The following is a 25,468-nucleotide window of genomic DNA, read 5'->3' as shown; positions in this document are numbered from 1 at the left end:
TATAGAGACTCCAATGCCTGCCAGCGCATCCGCCCAGACAGCTCATTAAGCACGCCCAAGTTTGAGCGGACCTGCTCAAAAATACTTAACATCGAAGTATAGAATGTCACAAATATGAATCATACATACATACAATAGCAATCGCTATGAATTGCTACCGTATATATTTAAGACACGCTCTTGGTTGGAGACTGCGTTGGTTATGGTGGTCATAAGTTGAGCCAACGCATTCAGTGGTCCATTACCCGGAGCTGTTGCAATATGGTGAGAAGATTTGAGTGAGCCTCACAAGCCACAACCTCTGGCTACAAGCTGGATATCTGAATATTGGAAAATAAACAGCAATTATCTTTTTAAAATTATCACTCTGCCTTAGTACGGTTGTTGTTCCATACAGTAATTTTGTATGCAACTCTGTATCAGCAAAATTCATGCTCCTTCTCAATATCAACCCTGATAAGATTTTACCCCCGAGGAGTACTCAAAAACGTTTATTACTGTATATACTGTGGTTTCAGTGTGTAAATTTTGTAAAAAAAAGTTTATAGCGGTGATCATTTGAGTGAATAAAAATAGTTTTACTTGCTATTTTTTATAGTTTGCTTTACTTCGTGGCATTTTCATCATATATTTTCTCTAAACCATAGTTAAGTTTACTAACTCACCTCTTCAACAAAAAAAAATTGCATAAATAACTTCGGTTGGCCTTTATTTTCGTTAGCGATTCCATTTCCCACAGTCATTAACCGGATGCCCGCTCGCATAAAACGCTTTCACAGTGATATATCACAAAAAGTAAAAATTAAATGGCTAATGATAGAAAAAGTTACAATGGCTAAATTGGCGCGTCAAGCGCCAAATAAGTCCCCTTTCAGACACATCAAGTCTTGAAAGCAATTTTTTTCGCATTCTCTTTTGTGTTTTCTATTTGCTACCACACGCTCAACGTTAATTGAATTCGAGTCCTTGGTTCTTTAAATGGGAAAGCTTAGTATCCAGCTTTTAAGAAAAGCAAAAACTCCATATAAAATGACGTACAAGAAATGGCTAAGAAATTTTCTTGAGTCAAATTTCCTTAAGGCAGTACGCAGTTCTTCAGAAATTTAGTACGCTTTCTACTACGGTTTTCTAAAGTTTTTTGTGAAAAAAGAGCACAAGGCAACCCAGGTTTGCAACAGAAATATATGCCCGTTCCATTATTTCTTGAGGAAAGAGTGAGGCAACAGGCTGTGCGTTATCAAAAATGTCAAAATTCCTTGGACACACACGCGAAATAATGGCAATTTTTTCTTGACCGTTTTCTTAAGAGCTGGATACTAAGCTGAAAACGAGCTACAAATGCAACCTCCCGTTTTTGCGTGATGAAATTTTGGTTGAAGCTTCTTTATTATCAGGTAATAGTTTGCGAGCGCTGGTTACCCTGGCAAACCTTAAAGCTACTTTGCAACCCTGCGTTTTAGAAGTTGGCAACATCATCAATTCCAAAAGGAATATTTTTCTTCAAAAACAAAGAACAGTAGTGCTTTCCCTTCTGCTAAATTTTCGATTAGTAGTTGTGCGAGAAACATTTACAAATATACATCACAATTGCTACATTTTGCATACTGTAACAACTAGGAATAGTGGTTTATTAGTGTAATTATTCGCAAGTGCGCATTGCAAATTTTATATATTTTCCATCCTTCGGAAAAAATTTTGGTGTCGTTGAAAATATTTTAGCCGGAGTGAGTGAGACAACAATCGTGAATGGTTGTCAGAAACAGCTGATTCTTGATTGCATTTCGGTACGCACGGAAAAATGCAAGAAGGAGAAGGCATAACTTTATGAGCAGGACGACACTAATAAAAACTGGTAAAAAATTTCCCAAAACAAAAGCGCGCGAAAGAGGGGAAAATTGCGCGCTAAAACCACTACTTGCAAATGAATTTCTGCACAATTAAAAATATCAGAAATTTTTGCAAGAAATGAAAACTAAATTAAGGAGAAAATTGGAATGACTTTAATTGATTAAAATATTACCATAGATACGAATGACAACGCAAATTAGAATTATAAAATCCCATTTTAGTTGCACTCCAATGGCATCGGGTGCTGTTTACACATACCTACACAAAATTACACATCCAAACGGTGTGCGATTTAGCACTTTCTTTGAATGCTTTTGGAGGGAAAATGCGTGTCAGTCGAAATTTGAGCGGGATAAAGTAAAGACGTGGGAATTGGCAGTGAGCTGTAGACCATTGATAAGACGTGCACTTTTGTGAAAATATATAAGAACTAATTACAAGGACAATCAAGCTCAATTAAAACTAATTAATACTCATAAATTGTATTATGTCGCAACCTTCGATAGCCTCATATTTTAATACGCGTAAGCGAGTCGCTACAGACGAAGCAGCTACTATAAAAAGTCGGGTAAGTGAGTGACATGCATGTTATGTATAAGTGTACTAGGTGATATCCTTTGGCGTCCTTGCTGGATTGAGCAAACGGACATTTTGTATGTGAAGGCATTTCGCCCTTTTAAATTGTTGGCTCTCACTACGCGCGTGCATACATATATGTATGTATATGGGTGTGTGTGATGTAACTCTAAATACACTCTTAGAAGGCTAATGTGCTCTTAAATATTGGAAAACTACACTATAAATTTAAATAAGGTTTCAAATTGAAAGTGTATGCTTTTGAGTGAAGATTTTTAAATTTACTAATGATGTTTACTTTAATAGCGTTTAACGGACGATAATACGACTCCAGCTCCCAGCGCTACAAGAAACCAAAATGATGACGATGATATCGCTGCTACCAAGGCTGCAGCTGTTGGAGTACGAACACGATCCGGTCGTACTATTAAACGCACCGGTACACAGCCTACCGCGGATGTGCCTGCAAAGAAGCAGAGTAAAGTGGAGCAAGCGCCACTGCAACAAAAAACGCTTGTACAGTTCATTAGGAAAGGACCATTGTCTCCACGTAAGAAACCAGCAGCTATTAATGAAATGCAGAAGAAAAATGAAGAGACACCCAATGGGAATACAGCGACAAAACTGGCCTATGCCTTTGCTCCCAAGGACAATGTAACGAATGTATTACGCGGCCTTAAAACTCCAACTAAACAAATAATCAAGGGCTCGGGAGCTACCCCACTAAAACATGATGAATTGAAAGGCATGGTGCGCAAGGAACTCAATTTCGACGAAGTGAAGACCAAATTGTCGCGTAGTGCCAAGCTGCAGGAATTGAAGGCTTCCCTTTCGCGCATACAAGAACTTGAAAAGACGCGCAAGGCTCACGAGGATCGTAATAGGCGTTTACGTGAGGGTCAAAGCGTTTCGCCACTGAAGAATGCAGCGCCTGTTGTACAGCTAAAAGAATTTGATAAAATTGAACTGGAAGTATTGACTAGGTGAGTGTTTATATAACTGACCCATCAAACCTATTTTACTATTATAAAATATACATTTTGTTAAGTTCCCAAATAACAAATGCTTTTATATGGCCTACAAACGGTAACCCGGTAAAGCGAAAGAACGTTTAGCAAACCAACTATTGAGGTCATAGTTTTATAAATTATTAAACCACTATCTTCGCTCAGTGGCAGTGAATGGCTAAAAAAAAAACCGACCATATAGAAAACTGCTGGCGTTGCAATTGCCAACTGCACCGATGGTCATTCAGTTAGCTACGTCATTGTCATACAATAATTCGTTCTCTTCCTAGCATGTTGCGCGTTGCTTTTGCTTACCATTGCACTTGGAAATCAAGCAGCGCACAGTCTTGTTTACATTTCCACAGACTTTTATAAAATAAACTGCATACATTCGTTTATTACATACCGTCAGATGTGTAATTTTAAATGCTAATACTTACATACCTACATGTGTATACCTAGTATGTACATATGGATGTGTGCATTGCATTTACTTATTTTTCACTTTTTAGTTGACCTCTCCTTTTCATATCTTATATTCACAAGGCTCCTTTATTTGCTTTCGGCTCTTTATTTTATCCTTTTCGGGGGTAGTTTTTGTAACGGCCGTTTTGACATGATATTATGAGTAATTCCTTAAAAAGGCAGGCAGGTAGCCGAGTAATGCTCATATTTGTATACGTTCAAGTGCCAAGGAATTTTCTACCGAATCTTACATTTGTAACGAACTTTTCCGTTTGGGCTGGTCCTTTCCAATGAAATCCGCATGAGCAATTAACCCACTCCGGCATAGATATACATTTGTATGTACATATATGAGTGTGCTCTATAGTAGATCTTATCTATAGTACAATCGCAATATACAGTATTTAGCATCTACGTTAAATATTTTTACATTTGTACACACATGCTTTCGTACTTAAGACGTACATACATACAGTCAGCGTCAAAAATATGCATACCCAACCTGACGTTTTGACAATTTTATTTATTTATATTTTCCATACCGAATTTGTCTTCTTTTTATGGAATAAAATGCGCTACACCCTCCGCAAAAAAATGCAAAAATTAACGGTTGTTTTTATTAACTTGAAACTTGAAAATTAAAGGGTTTGATGAAAATTTCTAGGTGTAACTTGCATTTTCCCCAGTTTTGTAGGCAATCGAAAAAATGCATTCTTCTGGTTTTTGCTGTTGCGTGAACTCATTTTTTATAAAAAAGGAAAAGATGGTAAGTAAAATATAAATATAATAAACACAAAAGATCAGGATATGCATATTTTTGACGCTGTAAATTCACACATTCCGTAAAAACTGCTTAAGGCTAGAAACAGTGCAGCGGTGAGCAAACCGTATCAAGCCAAGCCTCGATTACAAATTTTTATGTTTCAATGGGAGCTCACATAGTGAAGCGCATATGTACATATGTACATACACTCAACAGCAAAAGTCTTGGTATACCATATCTTTAAATATTCACAATATTTTGTACGCTAAAATTGACTTTTATTTAAATTTTTAAATCTTTTTTTGTAAATATCAATCATGCTTTAAGCAAAATTAAATAAAACAACGTTTCAAGCTTTATATAAAATTAATCTTAATCACATTTACTCATACTTGGTATGGAGAAAAACGCGTGGAACCGCCAGAAAAAAAAATTATCGCGTTTTCTTAGCCACATAATTTTTACACATTATTATACTAAAGTTGAATGGACTATAAATATAAAACTGCATACTTGAAATAAAAAAAAAATAAAAATCGTTGAATTATCATTAATTTTGTATAAAACTTGTAACCTTGGTTTACCTATATGATTTTGTTTAAAGAATTTTCCATATTCTTAAAAAAAATAAATGACAAATTTTAGCTTGCAAAATAATGTGAATATTTAAAAAAGATATGGTGTATCAATACTTTTGCCGTTAAGTGTATGTATGTACTCCTTTTCTACTTCGCCTTGCTCGCCGCTCCACTATGTGCTTACCCTAGCCCGCTCAAGTAATAATATGTTCATGATTGGGTACCTACTTACGTTTTAAAATTTCAATTGAAATAAATAAACAGTCAATATGCAACCCGAATGAGCATCTCAGGAAACTAAAATGTGTACTTAAACGGGGTTCACTGTATTTAGATATGTACATAATATATAGGCTATATACTTAAACGCATTAATGCAAAGCAATCAGAGTCTTTTATTTCTTAATAATGGCTCATATCAATATCCAATATGCGCAACCATGAAAAGATAACGATTTTTAAAAAAGTTGCGCAAATTGAATACTTTTATCTCCTATGGTTGAGAAATAAGAGAGACTGATGCTTTGCAATAATGCGTTTAGGAAGACAGCCATACCTTCATAAATGCATGCATATGTACAAATATGTAAATACATACTTTAAATATGCGTAGGCACAACAAAATTATATCTGACCCTTATATGACACCATCTATATACATAATTTGTATGAAAATAAAGCGATTAATTTTTTCCGAAGTTGAAAACTATCGAATTCGCAGGAAAGGCATATGTACATATATACCCATGAGATAATTTAGCTAGGCCCTCTTAAGTGAAGCCATTTTAAGAGGCCTACCCAAGAAGGGCTAAAAAGGTTATTCTTTGCATGCCTGCTAGAAGGGCGCTTATTCATTTACAATTTACGCAAATGCATAAATTTATATTAGTTAGCATTAGAAATGAATTTCAATAAACATGTTAAGTTTCAATAATACACACAATTGTCACAATTGATATAAACCTCAAGCAAATACTTCAAAGATGTATGGTTTTTATAAATTAAAGAAGCAAATTTAAAATAGCTTATCCTAAAGGCCTACTAAAGTACATCCTATAAAAGCTCTTCTGGTAGGTGTTCTATGAGTAGCGAAAGAAGAAGCCCTTCAATTTGTGCCACTCCAGGATCAGTGTCCTTTTAAATTCGCTGGTTGATAACCGATTCAGTCAGCCCTAAAATTGTGAATGGCCGTAAAATATAAGATGTTAGATGTTGTACAACTTATAACTAAGTAATTTTATTTTATTTTCGCCGTTATTTCAGCCCTGCAAAGACATTTAAAACACCAACTAAAATACCACCACCCACACCGGATAAAAATGAGCTTATGTCACCACGCCATACAGATGTTTCGAAACGTGTTCTCTTCAGTCCGGCCAAACAGGGCTCGCCTTCGAAAATGGTTGTACCACCCGCTTACCAACGTTTCATGAGCCTTGCCGAATTGAGTAAAGCTGGACAGCTGCCGTTGCCTTTTAAATACCGTAATCTTATTGAGATTTTCAAGGGTGTTGACTCTGTATGCGCCATGTTCCATAATCGCAAAGAATGTATTACTTTCAAGAAATTGAAACCTGCCGTTCAGCGTATGCTGCGTAAGAATGTCACTGAAACACATTTGGCACAAATCAAAAATGTTTATCCTGATGCATTCATCTTTACACAAATGAAAATGCGCAACTATGGCTCCACTTCGAAGGCAGACTATTTTCAATTGGTCATTTGTCCCAATGTCGACGGCAATGCGGTGGAAAAAGTAATACCTTATCATGTTGACGAGGATGCTGCCGACCACATATTGAGTGCGGCTCAGTCAAGTATCATGAATCCTCTGGTGATGATTGAACGCTTTCAGCGCTTCACAAACACTTTAATGCAACGCGTCCTAAACGAGCATGAAAAATTCTTGCGCTCACTGGATCCACCAATCAACATTCCAAAGTCGAAAGTGACACGGTGGCATCCAGATTTTGATTTGGAAAATTGTCCAGATATTGAATGCGCTCATCTACCGCAGCCACCAAATGTGGAAAAGTATTCTTCGGCGCGTGATATACTGTCTACGGCGCGCAATCTTTTCAATTGTGCTACACCAATGGAGCGTGTAATGGAACGCTATGAAGCTAAGATGGAGGCAACGCGCGTTGCAGAGATTAATGCAAATAATGAAGCTAAAAACATAGCTGAGACCAGCGATATAGCGGGAAAGGGCAGTATAGGTCAGTTGGCGACCATAGTCGAAGGTCGTGCTTCTGCTACGATGACAACTACGCCAACTACATTGAAGACGTCAGTCGTTCCTTCAAGCGCAACCAGCACTAGTGATGTTACATCCAATTTATTGAAAGGTGTGCCAAAATCTTTGTTGGAAAAAATACGTGCAAAGCAAGCGGCCAAGGCGCTAGACGCTATGACAAGGCGGCCATCGCAGGACCAGGAAGCCACTATGTACTCACGTCTACCGGAATTGGCACGTCATCTGCGAAACGTTTTCATTACAGAGCGTAAAGGAGTGCTTATGCTGGAGATTGTAATAAAAAAGATACAGAATAGCTTCAGGGCATGTCTGACGGCACAGGAAATGGAGGCGCACTTGAAACTTATGGCCAAAGAGGTACCAGCATGGGTATCCTTCCACGAGGTACGCAAGACAATGTACCTTAAAATAGCGCGTGAAATGGAACTGAAGAAAGTGATTGCTAAATTGGAAGAAGTCGCAAATGAAAAAAGTAAATAGTACGTAAAAAAACATAAATTTTTCAGACAAGTTTAGGTTTACAATATATGTACGTGTATGTGTGTAAGTAATTTAATTAATTTACTATATGTATAAAGAATGAAGAACTCGCAATTTAATTTTGAATTGATGGGCAGACATTTTTTGATACCCAAGTAGATTAAATTCACATTTTATCGCGTCTGAAACAGGCTTGAATCGCGTGATATGATTGAACGCCTTGTAACAACTTCGCCTTATGCAAATTTGCTTTAAGTTTTACCGCTTTTCATAAGTTGTTTTGTAGTTATAAACCTATTGTTAAATGGCGCAGAAACGCTATTTATTTGAATAATCCACTATATCTTGATATTTGTATGGTATAATTACGGCTACACAGTTTAAAATTTGTTAATTTGATTTTACATCCAGTGTTCGCTAGTATATATTTAATATTGACTTTAGCGCTTTATCTTGTCCAAAAATAAGTCATATTTCTTGTCAGGAAAAAATTATATAAACTTAGGATAGATTTGAGTCGCATTGCAAAAGTACATATGGCCAAAAATGCAGACTGTTATATTATACATATTTGCCTCACATTGCTTTATAAATACTGCTGCAACTCGCTGGAAAAAAGCTATCTGATACCTTTTCTTCTAAATACAGCCCAACAATTTTTGAAGTACTTGCAACAGTCCGCTGTTGAAATATTCTTCACTCCTAAACAAGAGTATTTACGTTTATATTAAATATCACCCATAATTTCAGATGCAAGAAGAAAATTTTTCATATAGTTTTATTTTAGGGAGTTTCCGCGGCATTTGAAAGCAATGTGAGCGCAAATGTGATATAACAGTCCGCGTTTTGGGTCATATATACAGTGAGCGTCAAAAAAGTATACCTTGACGTTTTGAAGATTTTTATTTATTTATATTCTCCAGCCAAATTTCCCTTTTTTTATAAAAATATAGTTCATTTTAAAGCAAAAACCACAAAAATCTCTTTTTTCAAAAGAGAACTAGAAATGAGTATGCATTTTGTAGCGCATTAAATTTTAGCACAATAAAGTGCAAGTTTCAAGCCGCTAAACAATACCGTTTATTTTTGGATATTTTTTTTTCGCTGGGGATGTTGCACGTTTTCTCAGGGTCGGTAATAATTATGAGTAAAATAATTTAAATCAGCATTTAATAAATAATTTAATGATTTTTATTTTTTCGCTTAACGGAAATAATTATTTGATTTTTATTTTTTCGATCACAAATAATTATTATTTTATGATTTTTATTACTTCGCTCAGAGATAAAAATTGCAATTAAATTTTATTTTTCTACTTAAAACTAATGATTATTTATAAAATTTAAAAGCTCGTACAGACGTAACCAACCGAAACATTGACTTGAGAATTTTGGGACTTGTTCCTTTTATTAGTGTGTCGCTACCTCTGAAAAGGATACATCGGAAATTGCGCTACTATAGCTTTTGAGTTTTTTTTTAAGAATCATTCTTAAGTGGAAAAATAAAACTCAGTAATAATAATTATCTTTAAGTGAAAAAATAAAAATCATAAAATAATCATTATTTTTGATCGAAAAAATAAAAATCGAGCAATAATAATTACCATTGAGCGAAAAAATTAATTATCCTTAATCTTTATTGGTTAAACTCGACAAATAAATATTATTGTAAATCACAGTAGGACGTACTAATACAAATACGTCAGTAAAGTTAAAACGACGATTACAACTTATTGATTTTTTTTTTTTGGTTCAAATTTAAAAAATAATGATTATTTTCCGTCCCTGCATTTTCTTCCGTAGAACGCATGAACGCCATATTTTTTTTATTATTGTTTATTGTATATGAAAGAAGGTACGCAACACCCACCCTCAGCGAAAAAAATTCTAAAAAATCGACGGTAATGCTTAGCACCTTGAAAGTTGCAGTAAAATTAAATGGGCAACAAAACTGTACACTCAAAATTTGTTTATGAAATCGAATTGAAAAATGGGAAATTTCGATGAAAATTTCTTGCATTTTCCCCGAGTTATGTATTAAATTTAAAATATTTTCTTGTGGTTTTTGCTGTTGAATGAAATATATTTTTATAAAAAATAGGAACAATTTCGGATGGAAAAACAAAGTACATAAATTATAGAATCTTCAAAACGTCAGCGTATACTTATTATTGACGCTCACTGTATGTGTATTAGTTTGTCCGGATTTTTTGTTGAATTTGTAAGTGCCAAACATCTTTAAATTCGCATTTTTTAAATCGAGAGTTTTCTCATTTGAAACTTTTGATTCAGAAAATTCTATATATTATTCTAAGCAGTAAAATTGCGTGCAAGATACATTTTTTTCGCTTACATATAATACATTTGAATTAAGCTATTCTATTTTTAAGCGTTTTCTATTTCTCTAGACACAATAAAATATTCATGCAAGCACACATCACCTCACTTCATTTTGATTTGATTAATTAACCAGTAAATCGTGTTAATATTTTCTTTAACAGTTTATAAATATATGATGTATGTATTTATGTGACCTAAATAAAAATTAAAAATGACAAGTTGCTATAGTTTTGTTATATATTTGGATTCGGGGGCGAAGATGGCGGAAAGAAGATACAACGCGGAGGGATTTCGTTTTTCATCTCGGATCTCCGATAATTTAGTAGAGTAGTGGTAAAGTAACTAATTTGATCTAGTACCGTGAAATATCGTACATGATTACCCGGCAGTTCTGGGTGTCCTACGACCCACTTAAAACGAAAGGTCTCTTAAGAATAAGCAGAGAAAATACCTAGAAACTTACTACAGTGTGCACAGGGTACTGGCCTGGTGGGATATATGCCGAAAGGATTGGATTGCCCTTCAAGAGGCTCTGTCGCAGTTGCGATGACCCTGGCTCAAAAGTGACTGTCTGCCCTTCCTGTAAGAATCAAAATGGCAAACTTACCAACAAAACATTCATCTGAACCACTATTAAACTCTCAATGTTTCTATTTACACAAGATTGTGACTGTTCGCTAAATTATAAAAAAATTGTATGCGTAAATATGTATTGTATTTTGAAGTTAATTGTTTTCGTTATTTGCTGTTAAAATATATTTGTTATTTATTTTTGTACCGGCAATAAAATATTAAGAAAATATTTTTAATTGCATATTTTACATGTTTATAGTGCATATTTTTGAATTTTGAATGCATATTATATGCGCATATCGATTTTTTAGTGCATGAGATTCCGAGCCCTATAAATAAGTATTTTCTATGGCAAATATAACTTTCACACGAGGTATACTTGGTTAAGTTAAACCGACCATTGTGATGTCAAATTTCCCATTCCCACGACAGCCGGTTCTACGTACCGGAATGACTCGGGGTTTTACCCGACCAAGGACTGTTGTTTCGTCGATCTAACTCCGTTTAGGTCGGCGAAGTATCTCAGAAGTTGCTCGTCCATAGAGCTAAATTCGCTACGTATTCTACTCAGGGCTGGCATCGAGTCAAACCCAGGGCCAGAAATCTACACCTGCTGTGTATGCCAGAGACGACTACACCACAACTCCACCTCAGTCAAGTGTAATGCCTGCGAGGGGTGGAGTCACCTTAGAGTCTGCTCAGGACTACGGACACATCGGCAGAGCAGCCTCCACGGCTAACCCCAGTCCACCTGAGCAGTCCCACACAAACACCACAACACAACAACATAATAACACCACAGACCATACCACAGCCAGTACAGACCACAGAACAAACATAACCGCACCAATACCCACACGCTGCCGCCAACAACTGGTTCCTCCTACAATCTGCACGGTATGTCAGACCAGGATATTCCGTAATGTGACATCAGTCAAGTGAAACGCCTGCCTTGGCTGGTGCCACTTTAGGGCATGCTCAGGTCTGCGCACTACGCGAGATTGGAGAGGAACTTCGAGGGCCCGTGTTGCGCTGCTCGGTCGCAGACCTCAACTGCGACGCCTCCCGCCACCACCACAGGGCGGCAACCACCTCAGCTGCGCACACAGCCAACTGCGGCAAGACCACACACATCCCTCACACCCCGCAACACCACACGTCTCCCGAACCACATGAAGCTCCTTCAATTTAACTGTAACGGGCTTCAGAGCAAGATCGAGAAGATAATTGTGCCGGGTACAACGTGCACCGTCGAGATCGTGAACGGGATAATGGTGGTGGCTTAGCGTTCATCACGCACCACACCGTGCAGTATCGTCTTATCGAAGCAGACATCGACCGCAGGGATACCACCCTAGAATGTCAGGGCATTTCTATACGGTCAGGCGATGTTGAGCTCGAAGTATGTAACGTTTATATACCCCCTGTCACCTGCTGCCCGGCAGGATATCACCCTGACATAGGTGCGCTCCTCAGAAGTGAAACCCGTATGATAGTAGGCGACTTTAATGCGCACCACGATCTTTGACACTCAAGCCTGTCAAACGATCGTAGCGGAACTGACTTGGTTGAGCAGATAGACGGTTCGACATTATGCACAATGAACGACGACGTACCCACCAGGATTATGGGCAGCTGCTGCAGCTCGCCAGACAATAATAGTCAGCGCTGGTCTGATAAACAGCATATCATGGCGACCTGTGCTGACTTTGGCATCAGACCATCTGCCCATAGTCATCTCGATCGATAAACCAACCGACTTTGCTTCCGCGGAGCACCGAACATACATATATCAACTTTTCTAAAGCTGATTGGAAAGGCTTCGCGGAATTTACTGAAAACACCTTCGCTGCTCTCCCCACACCAACCGACGTCCACCTTGGTGAACATAAGTTCCGCAGGGCTGTCGCTGCTGCTGCAGCTCGCTTCGTACCGGCAGGATGTATCACGGACCCACGTCCAAATTTCCCTGCTGATGCGGCTGTTCTAGCCGCTGAGCGTGATAGCCTTCGTCAGGCCGATCCCGGAGATCCCCGTATCAGGGATCTCAACGCGGAGATTCGGCAACTAGTAAACGTACATAAGCGGAAGAAGTGGGAAGAGCATCTGAAGACCTGTAACTTCACCACTGGTGTGAGTAAGCTTTGTTCAACCGTGAGATCACTGTCCAATCCGACGAAGCACGACGACAGAGCCAAAATTCACGACTCGAAACATCTCTTCGCATGCCCGGAAAACCCCACAACCCTAACGGCGTCGTCCCTGTGGACCGACCCCATAGAGGCTGCACGCTTCTTCTGGCTGCCGTAAGTGGAACTCGACGACAACGACTGAGATATCAACCGATCTGGACGGGGTTGTTGTAGCCGCTACAACAACAACAACAACATGTCGAATTTCCCAGGACAGCCGATTCTATATCTACTCTTACATGGGCCGATTACACATTTCCATTGGTTCGGCGTTCTAACCGATTTAAGGAGAAACCTTCCAATAGTTGTTCCTTATTCTTCACTTCTGATTTAGGCTGTTATCGGGTCGAACAACTGACCGAAAACCTATTTCTGCTGTGAATGCCACAAAAGACTCCATCCACTCCACTTGGATTAGGTGCAATCCATGCGACGAATGGAGCCACCTTAAGTCCGAGTGCAAAGCTCTGCAACCGCAAGCGTCGCCCGCGACACTGCCAACCACAACCACCAGTTAGAAAACTCAAAAGCAAGAAGCACAGCGATGTGGTCGGGCCTGAGGGAAGGGGGTTTTAAGTGCGAAAGTTAGTTAGAGTTACGCGGGTTGTCGTCAAACTCAACTTAAGGGAGCTAAAGAAGTGTGCATAGATAAGCATGTTTACCCATAATCCTGTTAGCTGCGTCGTTGTTGTTGTTGTAGCGGCTACTAAGCCCCGTTCGGNATAATAGTCAGCGCTGGTCTGATAAACAGCATATCATGGCGACCTGTGCTGACTTTGGCATCAGACCATCTGCCCATAGTCATCTCGATCGATAAACCAACCGACTTTGCTTCCGCGGAGCACCGAACATACATATATCAACTTTTCTAAAGCTGATTGGAAAGGCTTCGCGGAATTTACTGAAAACACCTTCGCTGCTCTCCCCACACCAACCGACGTCCACCTTGGTGAACATAAGTTCCGCAGGGCTGTCGCTGCTGCTGCAGCTCGCTTCGTACCGGCAGGATGTATCACGGACCCACGTCCAAATTTCCCTGCTGATGCGGCTGTTCTAGCCGCTGAGCGTGATAGCCTTCGTCAGGCCGATCCCGGAGATCCCCGTATCAGGGATCTCAACGCGGAGATTCGGCAACTAGTAAACGTACATAAGCGGAAGAAGTGGGAAGAGCATCTGAAGACCTGTAACTTCACCACTGGTGTGAGTAAGCTTTGTTCAACCGTGAGATCACTGTCCAATCCGACGAAGCACGACGACAGAGCCAAAATTCACGACTCGAAACATCTCTTCGCATGCCCGGAAAACCCCACAACCCTAACGGCGTCGTCCCTGTGGACCGACCCCATAGAGGCTGCACGCTTCTTCTGGCTGCCGTAAGTGGAACTCGACGACAACGACTGAGATATCAACCGATCTGGACGGGGTTGTTGTAGCCGCTACAACAACAACAACAACATGTCGAATTTCCCAGGACAGCCGATTCTATATCTACTCTTACATGGGCCGATTACACATTTCCATTGGTTCGGCGTTCTAACCGATTTAAGGAGAAACCTTCCAATAGTTGTTCCTTATTCTTCACTTCTGATTTAGGCTGTTATCGGGTCGAACAACTGACCGAAAACCTATTTCTGCTGTGAATGCCACAAAAGACTCCATCCACTCCACTTGGATTAGGTGCAATCCATGCGACGAATGGAGCCACCTTAAGTCCGAGTGCAAAGCTCTGCAACCGCAAGCGTCGCCCGCGACACTGCCAACCACAACCACCAGTTAGAAAACTCAAAAGCAAGAAGCACAGCGATGTGGTCGGGCCTGAGGGAAGGGGGTTTTAAGTGCGAAAGTTAGTTAGAGTTACGCGGGTTGTCGTCAAACTCAACTTAAGGGAGCTAAAGAAGTGTGCATAGATAAGCATGTTTACCCATAATCCTGTTAGCTGCGTCGTTGTTGTTGTTGTAGCGGCTACTAAGCCCCGTTCGGGTCGGTGCATCCATCAGCGTTGTCGTCAATCTCAGCCAGGGGGAGGCCCACGAAGTGTGCGACTTCCACAGGGGCTGTCCATAGGGACAGGGGCGTCAGCTGAGTGGAGTTCTCAGGGCATGTGAAGAGGTGCCGGGAGTCATGTGGCGACTCTCCACATGCCGGGCATTGATTGGGCACATCCTCGTTGATTCTACTTAGGTACGAATTTAGCCTGCTGCAATAGCCAGAGCGAAGTTGGGCTATTGTAGTGCGGGTCTCCCGAGGCAAAGTTCTGTCCCGTCCACGCCCGGTGGTTGTGTGCCTAGGACGGCATTCACAGGGCGGGAAGTCTACATAACTTGAGACTGAGTCCCTGTGAATGCCGTTCAGGGCCTGTCGGTAGGTTGACGGGTCCAGATTGCCCGCTTTGGAAATCAGCTGTCTACATTTATCTTTTCTTGTGCGCTTGCCTTTGCATTTAATGACAAAAATAGGGTAAATAGGAATTTTTATTGCTATTATTACTGCATATTATATTGCTATCTATTTTACAGATAAAAAATATGGAGGAAAAGGACAGATGAAATCGAAGGATACAAATTCCCCAAAAGAGTTTTTAGGGAGTGCTGCTGGAGTGACAGTCCTTGGCCAAATATATCTGGGTCGTTCCGGTTACGTAGACCCGACTGTCCCTTCTCTTCTCACCTCCTTCGCCAACGAACCGAGCAGACTTGAAAGCAAGACTTGACGTTTCTGAAAGAGGTCTAAATCTGCCTCACTTAACCTGTTCCCGTACTTAACGATTTGTAGGATTTGCAGGTTTTATAGGAACAGCTGTTTTCGCCTGTAATAAACCTTATGTGAACGTGGCGTAGCAGAACGACTTTGGCCTAAATCCTGCAAAACCTGCAAATCGTAAACTTTCTGGAACGCACTAACTTTGGCTGCGTTTCTTTATACATTCCGGATAATCCAATTTCACAGCCGGAATGGGAAAATTTTAGTTTGGCATCCCCCGCGTACAAAAAAAAGGTGGCCATGGGGGAGCTCTCCTGATTTCAAATATATATACTTTTAGCCGCAGGAGGCTTATAGTTTTTAAGTTATTTGTTGTTAAAGTTTGTAAATTGAACTAACCTCTCGGCGGTATTTCACACAATAAACAGAATGCGTTTGAAATATACGTTTCTTTATACATTCCGGATAATCCCATTTCACAGCCGGAATAAACAGAATGCGTTTGAAATATACGTCAACATATCATCAGGAACGTTCTAAAGAATAAATAAACAAAAAAGTTTATTCCAAACGTTCAGAATGAATAAAGAAATGCAGCCTTTATGTCTGTTCATGAAACCTCAAGCTTCCGTACGTTTCCAGCCTAATTTTCCGTCAAGATGGCGTGACCAATTTCCCGTTAAAGCGGTATGTCCATCGGGTTGGCATCACTGCAGTCAGCTGATAAACTTCCCCTCTTTATTAAATGTGAAATTTGTTTTGGCGCTTCCGTTTGAAGAAAATTGACAAAAATCGACGTTTTACGCGGCTTTGGTATTTAATTATTTTGCATGCTTATTTTAAGAGTAAATTGAATTAAAAAATGGAAGCTGAGAAACAACTAGCGGAGGAGGAACAAATGCCAGAGGCCACCACGGCAGAGTCGGGCAAAATAAAAGCCATTGGAAAGGACACCGTACACAGGATATGTTCAGGTCAGGTAATATTTCAATGAAATAACATTAAACCTAATACTAAAAATGCCATTTAACTTCCTGCTAGGTCGTCCTCACATTGGCAGTGGCTGTTAAAGAGCTTGTGGAAAATTCAATTGACGCTGGCGCAACGCTTGTTGAAGTAAAACTGCGCGATCACGGCTTGGAATTTGTGGAAGTGAGTGATAACGGCTGTGGAGTACTTGAACGTGACCTAGAAGCAATGAGTATTAAAAATTGTATATCTCAAGCGGACATTCAAATATTCATTTACGATTACTTGCAGCTGCTAAATACCACACTTCTAAAATTCGAGATTTTATCGATTTACGAAGTGTCGAAACGTTTGGATTCCGCGGGGAAGCTCTTAGCTCGCTTTGTGCACTCTCTGACTTAGTGGTAGTAACGAGGCATGGTTCTCAAGATGTTGGTATGATTTCAAAATATAAAATAAGGTATTTTAAAATATGCACTTATGTTTCCACATACATATCTTTTAGGCACACATATGGAATTGGATCATGAAGGAAAAATTAAAAAGCGAACACCCTGCGCACGAAGTGCAGGCACCACCGTCACACTCACCAATCTATTTGTCACATTGCCTGTACGACGCCGTGATTTTGTGCGTAACATACGAAAAGAGTTCAACAAAATGTGCCAAATTTTACAAGCATACTGTCTAGTTACGCGAGGTGTGCGCATAATTTGTACAAATCAAACTGCCAAAGGAAATAAGTTGGTAGTTATGCAGACGAACGGATCCCAGGAATATCTAGCCAACATAGCGGCCGTTTTTGGTAATCGGCTAACAACAGATCTTCTGCCTTTGAAGTCCATCTATAGCAATGGACAGGAGCTGACTGAGGAGATTTTACGCGCCGAACTGCAGTTGGAACCTGGAGCTGCTGATAGCATGCAAATTACCGCAGAAGATATAGCCCAACTGAAAGCAGCACCATTTCAATTGGAAGGTTTTGTGTCCAGCTGTAGTCATGGTGCGGGACGGTCATCGAAAGATCGCCAATACTTTTATATAAATTCGCGACCCTGTGAACCAAAAAACGTAAGTGATGAGCTTACCCACTAGCTAATAGCCAAACAATAAAATGGTTTAATTTCTTTTAGATTGCAAAAGTAGTTAATGATACCTATCATCGCTACAATGGTCAACAGTATCCTTTTGTATTTCTTAATATTATAACAGCACGTTCTGATGTGGATGTTAACTTAACTCCCGATAAACGACAGGTTTTGTTAAACAATGAAAAAATCCTGTTATTAGCCATTAAGAAATCTCTCATCAATACATACGGCAACATACCATCTACATATAAACTTCAGAATTCAACCATAGTCAGCATGTTCAAAAAGGAGAACGGAAATGTTACAAACGGGTTGAACGAGTCAACCGAAGAATCGTCAGAAAGTGTGCCAAAGAGTAGTTCGCAAAGGTTCATGGACGTTTTATCACAGTGGAAAACAACTGGCGATACAGTGGGCGTAGCGTCCCGTGTCACTACCAAACGAAAATGCACAGATGAAATCGAGGTGCGCACACTGAAATTAAAGAAGATACACGAATACTTAAATAGAGAAAATTTACGTCAAAATGCTATGCCGAAAGAGTTCAGTGCGAAATCCGACAGTGAAGAAGATGAAAGCGACGAAGTAGCCAAGGACACTTTAAATGAGCAGAAGTCGCTTGACAACAGCATACTCGATTTAGAACGAATAGGCAAGGAATCTAAAGGTAAGTACAAAAAAATTAGCTTTTTGAATGAGACTCGCATCTGTCCTAATGAACACCTTAACTTTTGCAGAATTCGACTCGTTGACTGACAAAACTGTGAAACGCATTGATTGCAAGGTTATACGAATAAAACCAGAGCCAACACTGCATTTCGTAGAAAAAAGAACAACTTCCGATTTTGTAGATGCAAACTCAAACAATAATGACAGCAATGGTGACCGCGCAGATGACGATTCTATGTTTGCCCCTCACTCATCTGCGAATACAACTGTAATATTAGATGAAAGTATAGTTGATGCGGAATCTACTGCAAATTACTACTCCTGTGGAATTATGCGCATCACACTCGAGGAAATTTCGCAAAATATTAAAGCAGAGGAGAAACTAAAAGCTAGAGACCGGGAGTCTAAGAAAGCCAGATTGGAGCGCTTACGTTTCCAAAGTGAGATCAATCCAAGCCAAAATCAAAAGGCAGAGGAGGAATTGCAACGCGAAATAACCAAGGATACTTTCGCTAAAATGGAAATTATCGGACAGTTCAATTTGGGTTTCATTATCGTCAAACTGGATACAGATCTTTTTATCATTGACCAACACGCCACCGATGAAAAGTATAACTTTGAGATGTTGCAACGTACAACAGTTTTGCAGTCACAACCTCTGGCTGTGCCACAGCCACTCGAATTGACAGTGGCGAATGAGATGTTGTTGCTCGACAACCTTCCAGTGTTTCAGAAAAACGGGTTTAAATTTGAAATCAATGAAAATGGTAAGATGGTATATTGCTCTTTAGTATTTCCGTAAAAGTGTTAGTTTCATTGGAATACATTTTTTTTTTATTTTAGCACCTCCGACAAAGAAAGTGAAGTTGCTCTGTAAACCATCTAGTCAACAGTGGCAATTTGGTAAAGAAGATATTGACGAATTGATTTTCATGTTGCAGGATGCTCCCGCAGGAACTGTATGTAGGCCATCGCGTATTCGTGATATGTTTGCATCGCGAGCATGTCGAAAGTCGGTAATGATTGGCACGGCTTTAAAAACCGCAACAATGAAGCAATTGGTTACGCACATGGGCGAAATCGAACATCCTTGGGTGAGTTGAAGTAAAGAATATACACAATGTAAATAATTTAATCATATAAGGCCTATATTATAAGCTTATAACTTAAGTAAGAAGTTCACTTAAACTACTAGGTTTCGCGTATATTCGATTTGAAACCCTTCGCCACTAATTGCACCACTTGTGAGGGGTCACGTCCTTTTGTTTCCGGTAGATAGCGTTTAGTTAGGATGAACAGCGCCGCACAGACAACAGAAAACGGTATGAATACGAGTGAACCCCATGCATCCTGTAGAATGGGAAAGAGCATACCCACAGAGAAATTACACACCCAAGAAGAAACGCTACCAAGTGACATGGCCACTGGTCGAGGTGCCACTTCAAATAGTTCTATAAATGGAGCAAAAGTTATAGTGCGTTTATAGAAATGCTAATTCTCTTGCTTCTATTTACCGGATCCAATAAAAAATGGTATGGGAGCCAAACCAAACTGGAAAAAGAAAATGTAAAGAAAGATGCAAATAATGCAGCCATTGGCAAACCAAGGCACGTAGTCCTGCAATGATAAAACATAGGAGAATATTGTTCATACATATTTTCCTAATACTTTTTAATACCGTATTACTAATACTTACGATAAAGTACAGAAAAAGTGAAAATGCCATTAGCGCAATACAACAACAGAATGTTGAGAAGAGCATGAGTGGACGACGATTGAAGCGACCCATTAGATATGGGCCCATTAAAGACACAACCAAGTTGAGAGAACCGGCGCCCAAATTGGTCAACTCAGCAGCAGATGCGGTTAGGCCAGCTCGGAGGAAAATCGATACTGAATAGTAGAAAATCTGCAAAAAAAGAGAACAATATAAAGCGCAAAAGTGACAAAAATGTTTTTTTCTTCTAAGAACGAGAAATGCACATTAGCTGGTTTAACGCTTTTTAGAGCGGCAAACCCTAAAAATCATTGTTCGTCCCTGGAGAAAGTCTTTTCAGCAGAGTTGTTCCGAATCGTTTCGCTTTGGGCTGCCATTGAGTCCAATCCATATTTCCGCTGCATACGCCGGAGATGGCTCCATCCGGCCTCTACTTCGACTCTTGCAACGGACGTATCAGTTTAAGCTTCTAGTCTGAGCTTAGGTTACATAGCGAGTGGATCGCAAGGTATCTGATCCCTTGTTCTTTACGCCATATGGCACCTTCGGCCTTCAAATCGCAAAACACGCCGGAGTAAGTATGCACTCTGCTCGGTGTTGCAGAGCAGAATATATCAAAAGTGACTTCAGCCAAATGCAACTCCTGCGTTGGCTTTATGGCACTTTCCACTCTGCTACGAAACTTTACGGACGCAAACATCGGACCAAGTAGGAAACTCCACTCCCTCATCCTCGACCAGCTTTCCTAGGAATATGAAACTCTGGCAGTTTCACTGCAACAAATTCTAGAGTAAGGTCGAGGAGATAACCGTTTTTAACGATCCTTCAAACACAGAGCCATACATATCGCCCATTATCTAATTACTTAAACCAGGCGCAACTTAGAAAAAGATATCAGTTTTCTAGACAAGCTAGAACAACTTATTGTGCCCTCTTTTTGCGACTGCCTCCAGGTTTGGTAGATAACCGATCCCCAGGACACAGATAACTCAAAACCTACCAGCCTACTCGCACTCAACTAAATCTGTTTTCCTAGTGTAAAACTTCTATTAGCATACTTACTGCGTTAATACCCGACAACTGCTGTCCACCCTGGTAGGCACAAACGATGATCAATGGCAGTCGTAGCTTAGGGTCAGCCAGCACAGGGCCATATCCGCTAACTTGGTCTTTTACATTCGCTTCGACTTCCATTTCAGCCATTTCCCTATTTATAGAAGCTTCGCTAACATCTCCGCGTAATGCTTTCAATTGCCTCCGCGCGCCTTTCTCATCTCCTTTAATAACGTATAACCATTTCGGACTCTCGGGATAGTAAGCCATTGGTGCATAGCAAATCAAGACCAGTACAACATAGAGGCTCATTGCCAAATGCCATTGTTCAGCGTTGCCGAAAACGCTACGTAAACTTAAAATTTGTGCTACTACAACACCAGCTGTTAGTCCCATTGGACAAAAGACGCCCAATACACCTCGCATGGAAAGTGGCGCCACTTCGGCAAGATACATGGGTAGGCAAGCAACGACTAAACCTGCTGCCAAACCAACCAGAAAACGGGCAAGGATAAGAGCCTCCACAGAGTGCAACATGCGGCAGGTGTAGAGGAGTACAGCTCCTATGATAAAGAGACCACCACATGAAAGGAAACTGCTTCGTCTGGAAATATAGAATATAGAACGGGGAATGCAAAACGTTAATTAACGTAGTAAATAGTTTAAATATGTACTTGTTAAAATGAATTTTCAGAAATTGTCAAGCAAATGTAACCAAGTTAAAAGACGTATTCGCAAATATTGGGTTGCCTTAAAAATTATAAGTATGCATTACAAATTCGAAAATTTGTACTTTTTTTTTTTAATTAAAGTTGGAGAAATATGTTCATAATTACTTAATTTTTTCGAGAAAAACGATAGTTTATTCAGGGAATAAAAATTGGTTAGTTTCGATGTGAATAAAAAAAAAACGCATGCCGAGTCTGCTTCCTATTTTGTACTTCATATAACTGTTAACCCTCTTTTTTGATGACGACCACAGCAAACGTATAAAGGACTATGATTTCCGGAAGGTACCACTGCCCGGCTGGTTGATGTCCTCGGGAAGACTAAGCTTGACATCACCCCCATCAAAGAAATGCGATGGACGGGTCAAGGCAAGCGTGGAGCCTTGCGATATCTACTACAGTTGCCATGTAAAAGAGCGCTAATTCGTTGTTGGATTTGTGGTAGGAAAGAGACTCCGTCGCCGATTACTGGCTAGCCACAATCTCCATCAATGCTAGATTCTTCACTGTGCCCACGCTCCGACGCAAGAGAAGCATGAGGAGTCCAAGGATCTCTTCTATGAGCGTCAGGAGTGTACATATGAGCGCTGCCCCTGACACGATATAAAAATCGTGCTTGGAAATTTCAATGCCAAGGATGGGATCTTTAGGCAAGGAAGGGATCTTTAGGGCCACTGTCAGAAAATTCGGGATCCGCGACAAAAAGTCCGATAACGGACTAGGACTGATCGACTTCGCCGGGGCCCGAAACCTGGTAATATGTAGTACTAGGCTCGGGAATAAAAATATCCATCAAGCCGCATGGCTGTCTCCAGAACGAAAAACGATAAACTAAATCGATCATGTTGTGATAGACGGAAGGCATGCTTCCAGTATTTTAGACGTACTCGAACCACTATCTTGTTGCAGCCCAGATACGCACCTGCCTCTTTGCAGCAAAAAATGTGCGCCCAATAAGGAAAGCTTAACGTCGAAATACTGCAATCAAAACATACAGCCAATTTATTTGCCACTCGACTGTCACACCTGCTTTCTGAGAGCACTCTTCAACAAACCGACATATGTGAGCAGTGGAACCACATTTCCCGCTCATTAGGTACCGCCGCCGAAGAAGTAGTCGGATTTCAGCGAAAGAACAACTGGTTCGATGAGGAATGTCCATCTGTCGATTTCAAAGCCGCTTTAGACAGTACGAAAAGAAGTTTGCTTTATGCCGCGATGACTGAATTTAGTATCCCTGCGAAACTAACACGGCAATACGTTGAGCAATACCACCATATCCGCTAGCCGCTTGATACCAAAAAAGGTTTCAGAGACTCTCTGTCATGTGATTTCTTTAATCTGATATTGGATAAGATAAATAAGAGCCGCAGAACTGAACCGCTCAGGCATAACACTTTACAAGAGCGTACAATGCTGGCATATGCCGACGACATCGACATTATCGGTAAATATAATGGCTGCGTCTTTTCTGCCTTCTTAGGATTAGATAGAAAAGCAAAGCGAATGGATCTGGTGGTGGACGAGGGCAAAGCGAAGTACTTATATCCTGTTATCAAACAAACAGCAGAGCATACGCGTCTTGGCACCCGCATCACTGTTGGCAGTTTGAAAGACTAGACGACTTCGTTTATTTGGGAACCAATAATAATGTCAACCGTGAAATCCACTCTACCAACAGTCGTCCTCTTTATTGACGCTCTAACCACCTAAGCGGTTTTGGCCGAGTCCAAAACAGCACACCAGTCATTTCTCTTCTGTGTCAACTGACGCCAATTGGAAATGCCTAGTGAATCCAAGTCCTTCTCCACCTTGTCTTTCCAACGCAGAGGCGGTCATCCTCTTCCTCTGTTTCCAACATCGCGACCAGCGTTAAATACTGTCAGAGCATGAGCGTTTCTGTCCATTCGAAGGACATCGCCAAGCCAGCGCAGCCGCTGTATTTTAATTCGCTTCACTAAGTCTATATTGTTGTAAAGCTCATACAGCTCATCGTCTGCGGCACTCGCCATCGCCAACGCATAAAGGCCCGTAAATGTTTCGCAGAATCTTTCTGTCGAAAACTCCCAAGAGCCGCTTCATCAGATGTTTTCATTGTCCATGCCTCCGCGCCATACACCAGCACAGGCATGATAAGTTCAAAGTAGCACTTGTTGGCAAGAGTGATTCTGCATTGGATTTCCGTGCTGACATTATTATCGGTGTTAATGCTGGTTCTCAAGTAAACGAAATTCTCTACTTTCTCGAAATTATAACTGTCAACAGTGACGTGGGTGCCACGTCGCGAATGTGCTGACTGTTTGTTAGATGACAGGAGGTACTTCGTCTTGTCATTGTTGACCGCCAGACCCATTCGCTTTTCTTCGTTATCCAACTTGGAAAAGGCAGAACAGACTTCGCGGTTTTTGTTACCGATGCTGTCGATGGCATCGGCATAAGCCAGCAATAGCTGATCCGATAGTGATTACCACAAAGAAATTGAAGCGTATGTTCGAAGAAAGTCAGATTAAGACAAAATACACGTACAAGTCCTGTTTTGTTTTCCACTTGAAATAATTAAAAAAAAAAATTATTATGTTCGAATTTCGAACTTCGAAATGCCAGCGAAGCTTGCGAATTCCTGTTCGCGTTAAACTTTGTAAGTTTCTCTCTTTGGGAGAATAAGATACCTTATTCTCTGAATTTTGTTGCTTCCAAATTTTTCCTGGCTTTTCCCAAACGAACACAACTAATGCATATTTTCGTGGAATTGCTATAAATTCGTAAAAAAAAAATAAATAAATAAATGTATGATGCCTATTAAAAAAAAAAATTATTATGTTCGAATTTCGAACTTCGAAATGCCAGCGAAGCTTGCGAATTCCTGTTCGCGTTAAACTTTGTAAGTTTCTCTCTTTGGGAGAATAAGATACCTTATTCTCTGAATTTTGTTGCTTCCAAATTTTTCCTGGCTTTTCCCAAACGAACACAACTAATGCATATTTTCGTGGAATTGCTATAAATTCGTAAAAAAAAAATAAATAAATAAATGTATGATGCCTATTAAAAAAAAAAATAACAAATCCGCTGAGCTGTNATATCTAAAATAAATTAGAATAAAAACCTTTGCATATATGGCGAAAAATTCACTGTGCCAATACTTTTGTTCGTCACTGTATATTTTTCAGAAAAAATTCAATGTTCAGATTTATTTTCAAACCTACTTGAGAAAACGGCCTTTAGCTTTTTTGTTTGGTAGGTGGCATTTTGTATACACAAAGAGTTTACTAAAAAATTTAGAAACAACACTTTTAAACTTAAGGTACGTGGTATCGATGTCTAAACTATAAGCTTTCGTTTCAATTGAAGTTAGGCTGATATAATCTTCATCGAAATATTAAAAAAAAAAATAATATATGTAAATTTGTGATTGGTGGGACAGGTCCTTGTGACTGGTGTAAAATTATTATGTATGAAATAAAAG

At 39.9% G+C, this 25,468-nt stretch overlaps 3 protein-coding genes across 5 annotated transcripts in view; 2 read left to right on the top strand and 1 right to left on the bottom strand.

Moving 5' to 3' along the window:
- Nucleotides 1–1,349: 1,349 nt before the first annotated feature.
- Nucleotides 1,350–9,161, top strand: dup (chromatin licensing and DNA replication factor double parked). Of its 2 annotated transcripts, none has more exons than XM_017617502.1 (4): nt 1,350–1,852; nt 2,070–2,416; nt 2,731–3,407; nt 6,501–9,161. In XM_017617502.1, exons 2-4 carry the CDS (start codon nt 2,336–2,338, stop codon nt 7,972–7,974), a joined length of 2,232 nt encoding a protein of 743 aa, XP_017472991.1. In that variant the 5' UTR covers nt 1,350–1,852; nt 2,070–2,335; the 3' UTR covers nt 7,975–9,161. The 2 variants fall into 2 exon arrangements, with proteins under 2 accessions (XP_017472991.1, XP_017472983.1); XM_017617494.1 differs by having other exon boundaries at nt 2,026–2,416.
- A 7,219-nt stretch (nt 9,162–16,380) lies between these two features.
- Pms2 (mismatch repair endonuclease PMS2) overlaps nt 16,381–25,468 on the top strand; it is an 18,748-nt gene continuing 9,660 nt past the window's right edge. For both annotated transcript variants that reach the window (XM_017617459.1, XM_017617468.1), the window contains exons 1-7: nt 16,381–16,757; nt 16,820–16,979; nt 17,039–17,182; nt 17,253–17,818; nt 17,881–18,505; nt 18,576–19,274; nt 19,351–19,601. In XM_017617459.1, coding sequence (XP_017472948.1) covers nt 16,641–16,757; nt 16,820–16,979; nt 17,039–17,182; nt 17,253–17,818; nt 17,881–18,505; nt 18,576–19,274; nt 19,351–19,601 — 2,562 coding nt within the window. In that variant the 5' untranslated portion in view covers nt 16,381–16,640. The remainder of the gene's footprint in view (nt 16,758–16,819; nt 16,980–17,038; nt 17,183–17,252; nt 17,819–17,880; nt 18,506–18,575; nt 19,275–19,350; nt 19,602–25,468) is intronic.
- The window catches only part of LOC108363947 (solute carrier family 2, facilitated glucose transporter member 1-like), a 9,798-nt gene continuing 3,964 nt past the window's right edge, over nt 19,635–25,468 (bottom strand). The window contains exons 4-7 of the mRNA XM_017617486.1: nt 21,287–21,881; nt 20,204–20,416; nt 20,022–20,124; nt 19,635–19,958 (exon numbers count right to left, since the gene is read on the bottom strand). Coding sequence (XP_017472975.1) covers nt 19,699–19,958; nt 20,022–20,124; nt 20,204–20,416; nt 21,287–21,881 — 1,171 coding nt within the window. The 3' untranslated portion in view covers nt 19,635–19,698. The remainder of the gene's footprint in view (nt 19,959–20,021; nt 20,125–20,203; nt 20,417–21,286; nt 21,882–25,468) is intronic.

Source organism: Rhagoletis zephyria, unplaced genomic scaffold (assembly GCF_001687245.7).
Source record: "Rhagoletis zephyria isolate East Lansing unplaced genomic scaffold, Rhagoletis_zephyria_1.1 Rzeph_scaffold_00029, whole genome shotgun sequence".
Taxonomy (NCBI): domain Eukaryota; kingdom Metazoa; phylum Arthropoda; class Insecta; order Diptera; family Tephritidae; genus Rhagoletis; species Rhagoletis zephyria.
Note: the sequence above shows the minus strand (reverse complement) of the source record. Positions and strands in the feature narration are given on the sequence as shown.

What these genes read in the sequence shown, in the direction of transcription:
- dup (XM_017617502.1), top strand. Translation starts at nt 2,336, where the DNA reads ATGTCGCAACCTTCGATAGCCTCATATTTTAATACGCGTAAGCGAGTC. An exon ending in CAGCTACTATAAAAAGTCGG is followed by an intron (nt 2,417 to 2,730) that starts GTAAGTGAGTGA and finishes TTACTTTAATAG; the next exon opens with CGTTTAACGGACGATAATAC. An exon ending in GAACTGGAAGTATTGACTAG is followed by an intron (nt 3,408 to 6,500) that starts GTGAGTGTTTAT and finishes CCGTTATTTCAG; the next exon opens with CCCTGCAAAGACATTTAAAA.